General features: G+C 40.7%; 2 protein-coding genes across 3 annotated transcripts in view; both read left to right on the top strand.

Moving 5' to 3' along the window:
* The first annotated feature begins 2,744 nt into the window (after window positions 1-2,744).
* Window positions 2,745-7,762, top strand: LOC143102092 (charged multivesicular body protein 6-like). Its single transcript, XM_076265477.1, has 8 exons — window positions 2,745-3,313; window positions 3,892-4,001; window positions 4,671-4,758; window positions 4,930-5,016; window positions 5,724-5,789; window positions 6,248-6,328; window positions 6,803-6,869; window positions 6,984-7,762. Exons 1-8 carry the CDS (start codon window positions 3,248-3,250, stop codon window positions 7,031-7,033), a joined length of 615 nt encoding a protein of 204 aa, XP_076121592.1. The 5' UTR covers window positions 2,745-3,247; the 3' UTR covers window positions 7,034-7,762.
* A 1,133-nt stretch (window positions 7,763-8,895) lies between these two features.
* LOC143102091 (BAR/IMD domain-containing adapter protein 2-like) overlaps window positions 8,896-10,557 on the top strand; it is a 49,665-nt gene continuing 48,003 nt past the window's right edge. Inside the window, exon 1 of one of the 2 annotated variants that reach the window (XM_076265475.1) lies at window positions 8,896-9,208. In XM_076265475.1, coding sequence (XP_076121590.1) covers window positions 9,137-9,208 — 72 coding nt within the window. In that variant the 5' untranslated portion in view covers window positions 8,896-9,136. The remainder of the gene's footprint in view (window positions 9,209-10,557) is intronic. The other variant, XM_076265476.1, reaches the window with a different exon arrangement.

Below are 10,557 nucleotides of genomic sequence, written 5' to 3'. Positions count from 1 at the left end.
CAGATGTTGAAGGTCTTGCTTAAGTGGATTTTTAAAAATCATTTTTCTATGTAATTTGCACTTTCAGAAATAAGAGATGCTGTAGGCCTATTTTCAGTTTTATAGCTGATTGTCTTATTTTGTTTACAAGTTACAGATGGAGTCTGGGTACTTATTGTACTGTTTAGACTACATCTTACACACTTCAGGCTGTTCAGATAGCTCAGGGAAGAGACTGTATGACACTAGGTGGTACAGCCTGAGACATGTACAAAAAAAAAATGCTTTCTGCATTTTTGTTTTGCTTTTCCCTCCATTGTACCGAACTCGTACCGAACCGTGATGTCCGAACCGAGGTATGAACCGAACCGTGACTTCTGTGTACCGTTACACCCCTAGTGAACAGTGTGCAAATACAAATTTGAAGATGGCTACCCTTTCAGTGGAGGATACTGATGACAGCGAGGGAGAAATGTCTGATTGAATGAATGTTTTTTGGAGACATTTGATGTTTGTGATGTGTACCAGGCCAGCCTGGCAACATGTTCTGTATATAGTTGCTTTCAGAATCTGTGAGAAAGTTCTACTTTGTTCCTTATAACTTTGTCTATTTGACTAATTGTTGAGGGTTGATACAATTTGTTGCTCAGCCTACCATTTCAGCGGTGTGACCTTACCAGGCTTTAGAGTTATTATGTTCTCTGGAGGGACTTGAAATAATTTATTAGCTTGTTTTATTGACATAATTGATTTCTGTTTGAGAAGAGCTTTCATTTGATACCATACATGATGGGTTTATACAGTAATGTGCATCTAGTTATTTTTTATGGTCAAAAAAGGGGGCGTGGTCATAAAAAAAAATGCTCAAGGGTGCCGGAGCGGCACCCGTCAGATTCTGAGTCTACACCCCCTAAACTATCAATGTATGCAAAAAAATTGCATTAGTACCTTATGTCACACCTATCCTGGGGTTCTACCTGACTATAGGCCTATATATATATAAAGAGAGAGAGAAAGGGTCATCCCTATAGGACTAACTTAAGGGCAACAGTTTCGTTTCTCTTGAGTGATGAGAAATTTCACCTGCTGCAGTGAGTCAAGTTGTTCTTTGCTCCGCTGAAGTTTATGTCCACCTCATGACAAAATGTACGCTGGCACTGGCAGTGATCTGAATACAATATTTTCACAATATGCACTAGCCTAACTATACCAAATTATCTTCTAGAACAAGTCTAGATAGTGGCCCAGTGACAATAAAAATCTAAACCGAAGGTGCCAATATCATTGTCCAAAAAACGGAAATTAGGCCCGAAAGGATGGACACTTCGCCTATGTACCTGACGGTGCATTAGTGAAGACAGCAGAATGCACCTCTATGTGCAAAACACATTGGTTCTCCCTAGATTTTCTATGAATGAAATATTAGGCCTAATATAAAATCTACAGTAGCCTATTCTATCCGTAATAAGTAGGAATGAATAACAAATGCAAATAAAACAGCTGATCCAATTCTCCCAATTTTTTAAAAAAGTGTGCGAACTCAATGAGTTTCTTAAAACAAATGGTTTACCTAAAATATTTTATTTACTCACAATGTAAAACAAATATCCTGCTTTTAGAAAGGGACTTATCCTTAAAAAAAATCTCAAATGGTAGGCCTAATGTAGCCTATATCTATGAGTGGACAGATGTCATGCTTTAGTTAGCCTAGCTGCTACCCTCTGAATATTGTCCCATAATCATCATAATCATAATAGGTGTGGGAGCTGGGGCCGTATTACAGAAACTTCCTATCTTAAGTCCTAAGTTAAGATAGGAGAAGTGTAAGATAGGATTTTTCTCAATTTGGTATTACAGAAACATATCCTATCTTAATTTAGGAATCCTATCTTATCTCAGGTTAAGATATCCTAAGTAGGCGATCTAGCATCGACGTTCAGCTTTTATGTCTGTTACTTAGCAACAGATGAAACTTGTTGTTGGATCACCTCACTTCACAACTGACAGCTAGCAGCTATCATAATAATAATTCAATGTGGAGTTCATTACCCTTTGGAAACTTGATGTAACGTCGCGCTAATCCACCAATGGCTTTTGCCACCTCTGTTAAAGGAGAATTCCGGTGTGATATTGACCTAAAGTGTGTTGAAACATGATACCGAGTGTGAACGTATGTCTAGCTCATCTCGGCTTGTCCCCTGCACTCAGAAATAGGGCGCTAGTTATCCGCCTAGCCATGCAAATAAATCACTGTTTTACACCATTTACGAGTCTCAAAGTAGCTCCATACTTCATTGTTAGACTTCCTAGGGCCTTGACATTTAAAACGAGACATTGTGAACTTTGAAAAAGCACTGGTAGTTTATTTACAAGACGATTTATACCGACAGTAGTGCTACCTGCGCTACATGTAACAAAAGAGCTGCCATCTCGCTTATTTGTAACAGTAATTTGACAGTTAGGAGAGCTGATGGGTCATCCTAAAGTTAGGACAGTTTATTTAGGATTTTGGTAACTTAGGATATTTCTGTAATACACATTTCCTATCTGGAGTTAAGATAAGAAACTGACTTTAGGATCGGCCGTTCTGTAATGACTTTTTTCCTAAATCCGATCCTAACCCTTGTTACCGTAGTTACCAAACAGATAAGGATTTTCGAGTTAGGAAGTTTCTGTAATACGCCCCCTGAGCTCAGCTAATATTTCTAGGCTACAACTTGAATGTCTGCTAGCCTATGTAGCCTATTTATGATTAAAACAAAAAAAATAAGACCATGGCAAATTTGAGGGCTGAAAAGCTAGGCTACTCTCTGATGATACTGACCCATAACGATTAGTTCTATCTGACTCGGAGTGCACACAGCTCTTTTTTTAGATTTGAAGTTAGATTTCTTTCGAAAGGTGGCAGCACAGGACAACAAATTCTGCCTCTGTTAGCAGTTAGCCTTCCGATTTAATCTCAGCTACGTTACCGTTAACTCTGGTAGCTCCGGTGGTGTTGCTGATGTTAGCGGGAAATTAAGCACATGCTGATTTACTGGAACGCTACCGTATAGATTGATTGAATTAAGAAGTTAAGCCTAAACCTAATTGAAGTACATGAAAATATATCATCTGATTCTGTTGGTAAGGGATAACGTTATTAAGATGCCGTTTGTAGTAGCTGCTAGCTAGCTTGTACTTCAACAACAAACCTACCTAGGTTGGCTAGCTAGGTTAGCTAGCTAGCTGCTAATCAGCAGCTGAGTGGCGGGGATGTGGCTTCGTAATGGGAAACGTTTTCGGAAGAAAGGGACGCCCCAGTCGAGTCACCGATCAAGACCGAGCGGTTTTGGTAAGTCATTATGATTGCCGAAATGTGCCTGTGTCTGTAAGCTTACCTCTCAACCCACTGTTGACATGTAGCTATGACTCAACATAGTTAACGTTTCCGTTAATAGTAATGATGTTATGTTAGGACCTAGCCCAACAGCTAGCCTAGTAGCTTGCCAAAGTGATGATTAGCAAAGTTACCAGAGCTACAGTAAGCATGTCTGGTTCAAGGTATTCATTTCACTTGTTTAGGAAAGACGGCAGGTGGTGTTTTTCACATGCTTTATGAAATAAATAACGTTGGTGAGAAATCACGTGCAAGTAACATGTTGTTGGTTGTGTTAGCGGTACATGGCCAACACAGCAAAGTCGACAGGTGCATAGAAACGTAAATACAGCACATGCCCAGGGCTTTAGTTAGCTTGCATGTTTACTATGGACCTGCAGAGGTAGTAGGCCTAGAGATGACTGTTGTATTTTTAATGAGGTCATCCAGGTAGCTTAGCTGTCATACATGGTGTCTACTAAGGTAGTAGTTGATGAAGAGAAACTGTACAATTTTTCCTTGTTTACAGTCTGACAAAGTTTTTTGGGTTACAGCAACTAAAACAGCAAAGGGATAAGCTGAGGCAGTATCAGAAGAGGATTACTCTTCAGCTGGAGAAAGAGAGATCTCTAGCTAAGCAGCTCCTGAAGGATGGAAAGAAAGAGTAAGGACAAGTACTTTATGATTATACACATGACAGTATTATACACATGCTGCCTGTAGAGGACTGAAGATTTCAACTACCCTCAACAAGAAATGCCATGGTTTACGACACCTTTGCAGTCTACTAAATTAATCAGCAACTATCTATCCCTATGTTAATGTTTCAATTAGACATTTGATTTGAAGGAGACACGCACCTTATTGGAATATGTGCTAATGTGTAACTCATCTAGGTTGTCATTGTTAGTGTGTGTCTAACATAGACTGTATTGAGTCAGAAAGAATGTTAATTCTGTCAACCTCGAAGGCCATTATAATGAAAGTGTTGGTAAAACCAAAAGCAAAAGTAAACACTACTGACGTTTCACTACTGACAAGGCCAACAATGACAAGTTTTGAACTCCATAATAAAGATCCTCATGGAGCTACACTTGTGTCTGCACAAAACCACATTCACATGCACAGCCAGTGTCTTGATTTCCTCTTCTTCCTGGTCTATGACCTACAGTAGCAGCATCTCACTTGGTCCCTATAATTGATTAGTTGCATTCTAATTTTAAGACAACAGACAGTGAATGGATTAATAGGACACAACAATATTGAAGGATACACATTTCAGCATACTTAATGACCACCATTTGGTAATTAATCTATTATTGTTGTTGTCCAGGAGGGCCCTTCTTTTGCTCAAGAAGAAGCGTTACCAGGACCAGTTACTGGACAAGACTGAGAATCAGATAGGCAATCTGGAGCGCATGGTGAGGAGACACAACTATTGAGTTAATGCGTGTCAGTCGCTGTACCTGTTTAGAATAAACAAACACCTGTTGTTTTTCCTATGTTGGCTTGTTTAACTGTGCTTATGTCTAATGCCTTCTTAGTGATGATCCCAGCTTGTTTTTCTCATTGTTTGCATTCGCTTTGTCTAGGTGCAAGACATTGAATTTGCTCAGATTGAAATGAAAGTCATTGAGGGACTGAAGACTGGAAATGAATGCCTCAAGAAGATGCACGAGGTACAGTTCCTTTGCCCTTTCTCGCTCTGTTTTTTAGTGTTTCAGGATATGTCAACCTCATATGCTCTGTGGGGTTAAAGAGTGCCCAGGGTGTTATTCTCCCTTCTTCTATTTTATGAGCTAGAGCTCCCTATTGTTTGGAGATTAAAGTATTAAGAAGTAAATCCCAGGAAGCAGCAGTGCTGCTGTGCTCAGATACTGTGTTCCATTTCTGCAAAAGTTGTTTTCTCACACACCTGCCTGGCCATTTACTCTGCAAAGACATTCATCTGAAAGTGACAGCATGTAATTGAGCTAACTGCAGATTTGAAAGGAAACCTCTGCGTTTCTCCCTTCCCTTTTCTGTGTGTTGGCCGATCCTTAGTTGACACTCATTTTCAACTGACAATCAGAATTTCCAGTTTCTGACTGTTTTAACCACCACTGTAATTGATGAAAGGCTTGCGATAAAAAAAATAAAAAAAAAAAGTTGTGAAGGGAAATCACTGTTGTCATCCATCCTACTCAGTAACACTGGCCAGCAGAAGTCTGTTAGGGCTCATGTTCACAATGAAATAGTCTTTGAAAAAATAGCAAGATATTGTGATTTTAGTGCAGCCGGGGGCCTACTGGTAATGGCTTTGAGCTTGAAACCGAAGGAAAGCAGTTAATTAATCCATCTATGTAGATTGTGTGAACAGTGAATGTGTTATACTCTTTTCCTTTAGGTCATGTCCATTGAGGAGGTGGAGAGAATTCTCGATGAGACCCAAGAGGGCATAGAGTATCAGAAGGTGAACCTTTCTTTTAGTCTTTTTAAAATCATCCGTTATCAGTTATGGGCTTGCCATTTGAACTACTGTGTAAGAGCTAAGCTAATGTTTACCCATAGTCTATCCCTTGTCAGTACCCCTTATCAATCCATATGAAGTTGTGTAGCGACTTTCATTGTCCATGTCTTATCCCCTTTGCTAAGTAATGCATCCATGTGAGCCAAAGTTATGCGTCTAACGATGAATATCAGGAATATTGCAGAACTGCACAATTACCTGCTTGTTTAGAAGAAAAGAGTTCAGAGTGCCTTAGAATAAAATGCACCTTTGTAGAGCGTGTACAGCAACAAGTGCTGTACCTATTGCTTTGTATTAATGAATCTCTAGCATTCCCTTTCAAATACCCTGGCAGCCCAAACACTAGAAGGTGTTGTTTTGCTAAGTCGCTTTGGGTAAAGAAGATCTAAATAATCTTGTAGCAAATCGACGAGCTATTGGCGGGCTCTCTGACCCAAGAGGACGAGGAGGCTGTGCTACAGGAGCTGGAGGCCATTACTCAGGTGAGCTCACCTGCCCATCACAGACACGAGGCTAGGCCTATTAATGCCCTTAACTTAACAGTCAAAATTGATCACCGCATACTGCGTTTACTGGCTTGATTTAGAGCTAACAGCTTGTTTCGTCTGCCAGCTTCTTAGGTCTGCTTCACAAAATTGTATGAGCACTGATGGGTGCAATAAACATATCCAGAGCACCATGGCCCATATTACATCGCCCAGTTTTAATTTAAATGCTTTCATTATTCAAAACTTCTAACATTTTAAATCAGATAATTAGTATTTCCTAGTGCCTTCCAAAGTAGTTTGTAAAATCTGACCGTTTAATTTACAGCTGTTTCCAGACTACATTTTATTTATTTTATTTTAAGTGTGCTTATGGTGATCATGCTGAACTAGAATGCAAAGTTATTGTGACACCTTGAGTTATGAATGAAATACTGTTGTGATTGTTCCTGTCTTTCCATATCTGAGAAGGGAGAAGAAGTTGAGCTTCCAGAAGTACCTGCAGAACCCTTGCCAGAGGTCTCGCAGCCAGAGCCAGGTCTGTTGTTTTGTTGATCCTGCCTCCTATAACTCTGTAGCAGTGCGCGCACAACCTTGGCATCTTCTTGCAGGGTTGTAGCCTCATTGTGTCGTGTTTCTTTGTCATCTCCAGAGAGAACGCCATCAAGAAGCCACGCTGACAGAGAGATGCTGGCCGCTTAGGTGATCGAGGTGCCATCCTCTGTGCCGCTTACATCAACACGGACCAATTCCCCTTGACACTTTACCTAGTAATAAAAGTACCGTAGTTGGTAATGTCGAGAAGATCAAGGCAGGCACGTCTGCATATGATTGGCAGCATTCAGGTTAACACACATGCAGATTTCGGCAGCAGCTTTTGTATCTGCACATTCATATGCATAGGACAAATGGTTACGACTTCTAAATCCCCCTTTTTGCTGTGTTACCCCCATGCCATTCAGTACTGTCAGTTCATTGCATTTCACATTAAGAGTTGTTTAGATTTGCCAGTGCAGTGTTTGATAGAGGAACTGTGCAGTATTATAAGTAAATGAAGTGCAGCAGGCGAGCTGTTTTTTGGTTTGACCTAATGAGCCATGAGTCATTGTATAATGAGTTTTTAATCTTTTGTTTATGTGAAGGTTTTTATCCACATGTAATATATTGGCGAAATCATGATTGTGACATAACTCCCAATACAATTTCATCAAAGTTCATTTAATCATTATCAGAAACATTTTAACCTTTTTCATGTAAATGCTGCCACTAGCATGTTTTGTTAACACAATGAAATCTACTCTTGAATTTCCCTCTCAACCTAATTGAAAGAACAGAAGACTGAAGTGGCAGAATAATTGCATCAGATAAGTGTAATAGTTCCTTTGCTTTACAGTTACGTTTTTGTAAAATAAAGTAATTCATTTCTAACAACCCAGTTTGAGCAGCTGTTGAAGTGATATTGCATCTGCACTTACTGCAGATGTCCACAAGAGGGATGTAGCACCAATTGTTGGATGGAGGATGGTGATACAGGTAACCTAACGCATTCCCAAACAGGTGTTCCCTGCCTGGCTGCTCTAATTGCACTCCTGGATGGATGGACCTTTTGATGAAGAGTTTTATGGGTTCTATTGTATAAACGCAGCCACAACAAAGGCATGGTTTATTGGCCTCTGAAGAACATTTGGACTTTAATTAGTATGGGTAATGAGGCTTACGTTAATTATCTAGGAAAGGATGGCCCTCACAAAATGGTAACGGTGTCCACAGTGTGAAAATGAGAATCAGCATATGTTTATGATCTGTTTGTGCCATTAACTGATGAAGTGTTTGTAGCACAGCTCTGCCATCTTGTATTAGACGGGACTTTAACTTTTGTTAAAAAGATCCGCTGTATTTGGATGCAGGCAAACAAGTGGACCTCCATCTCAGCATCTGTTGGCCTGTTCATTTACAGCAAGGGACACTGAAGTGGTATTTTACCACTGTGTTTTAGTGGACCATCTCCAGGCAGGCACTGCCCACCTGTCTGGCTCGCACACAAAACAGTCGCTCTCGGTTCTCACTAATGTAGGCGCGGGGTAATGTTCCACCCACAAGCCTTTGTGCGCTGTGCCTCTGCCAAGATCAGTGACTGTGCAGGAGAGCAGTACATTTAACAGGATTTCAGAACATCAGTGAGTTGCTGTGCAGTATTTGATGAAGGTTTGCAAACTGCACTTTCTTGCTGTCAAAACATAAAGGCCAATAGGCTACCTCAAAGTTTTGAATTATGGGGTTGAAACTAGGGTTTGAAAACACTATCATGCAGTGAAATATGACTAGGAAATATCTGTATTTCACGCTGTTTTGTTGTCTAGACTTTAGAACATAATGCATTGATTATGTTTCTATAGAAAACTGGTTGCTTTTGGAATGAAATACAAATGATTGTGCACAGGAACTCCTATGGGTCTATTTAAATGTCTAAACAGAAGTCGATGATTTCTATCTGGTTTTGAAAGATCGCTTCCGTTGCGCAGGTGTAGGAGGATCAATGGGTGGAGAATAGGGCGGTGTTTTAGCGGTTGGAGGTGGATCCTTGTTGCATTAAGAGAGCTGTGCGTTTAGATTACGCTTCAGCGATCGGCAGACTCTCCACCTATTTGCGCCTGTCTTGTAGGGGTTGGTGAGTGGCATCGACAGCAGTTGCCTTATTGCCGTGTCTTTACAGGAGCACTCGCAGCTGAATCTCATCACACCCCTTTTTTCACCAAACAGTGACTGTTGGATAAACACTCCCGCACAAGGACAATAGCACAGTTTATGGTTTTGATAGAAGATTCCAAGATGTCTCGTACAGACGAGGTCCACCGTATAACGGAGAATGTATACAAGGTAAAGTATTTGAACTGCCCAAACAAGTTTTTGTTTGCAGTCTATTGCATTAGATTTCTAATCATTTGACATGTTAGATTTTCTAAATCATGATAGTTTGACTCGATTCTGAGCGCACAATTGAGGGGGTGTACCTGGTTGTCTAATGAAATCTGGCACTCCCAGAATGTAAGACAACCATAGGCTATGTTGCATCCATGTAGGTCATAGCTTCACTGTAGTGTTCGTAGTCCTGAATTTTAATGAATGTATAGCTTTTGAATGTTTTATATTGTTTCATCAAAGGCTATGGTTTTGGGGAAATGATATCTCACGCTAAGACGATTTATTTACAAATTAGGTGTGTGGCGCACCGGTGTTTGAATAGGGATTTTGTTGGCTGTCTACTTTGTCGTGGCATGTAGTTTGCGAAGTTGAGTCATTGTTTGCAGAAGTGTCTTTCCGCGTCTGCCTGCGTAGATCAATGAAAGAGCGATAGGGCCGCTCTGTGATTCACGGATACGCACACAACTTGCGCCTTTGCACGGCTAGATTGACGATACACCAGTCATGTCGAGCAGCACTCAGTTGCTAAAGAATAGAAGCGTAGGCCTACAACTCCTCTTGGCATTTGCACTTGGGAATTGAGGGACATTCCAGGGTGTGTTTTCTTTAGAAGAGGTCGGGCGGCTGTGTCGCAACAGGTATATCTGAAGTTTGGCTAAGACACTGTAACAATTTAACCCCCCTGTAGCACCTTAGGTCTGCATCGTTGACGTAGTGAGAGCTGAGGCTGTGATGAGAAAAGGATACAATCAAATTAACTGAGTGTAATTGCAATTGAATCAAACTCCATGTTTGGTGACCGCATCATGTGCTGACCAATACCCATGCCATCATAATGGTGACAGTGGTCTATTTGAACCTTTGAATCCATGACAACATTGTCAATTATCCCTGTTCTCCAACCCACAGATCAATATATCAGCAACATCAGTAACTCACACCAACAGGTCACAGTATTGTCCTATTTTGGCTTTCATGGCAACCCAAAGGCTCACAGATCACAGAGTAATGATGACTGACACAAGTAAGTGAGTGGATTTTGGAGCTCAGGCAGGTACACTCTTGCTCGCCCAATGGTCCAGAGTGGTGCAGCATGACATGATGGGAGCAGACAGCCATGGCATGATAACCCTACTGTTGATTTGATTGTCACCACCAGTCAAATGACATCAGGGTGTGACTGACACTCTGGGAGACTTGGCGCGCCACGTCCCTTCAAATGAATTTGTGATTATACACTATTAAGGGGCTACCAATGTTTAGCTTACAAAGAGAGAGAGAGAGAGTTTTTATATTTATATATA

This window comes from Alosa pseudoharengus, unplaced genomic scaffold (genome assembly GCF_046254945.1).
Source record: "Alosa pseudoharengus isolate Yale_2024_CS ecotype anadromous, Long Island Sound unplaced genomic scaffold, YU_APseudo_1.1 YU_APseudo_1.1_scf_4, whole genome shotgun sequence".
Classification (NCBI taxonomy): domain Eukaryota; kingdom Metazoa; phylum Chordata; class Actinopteri; order Clupeiformes; family Clupeidae; genus Alosa; species Alosa pseudoharengus.
Note: the sequence above shows the minus strand (reverse complement) of the source record. Positions and strands in the feature narration are given on the sequence as shown.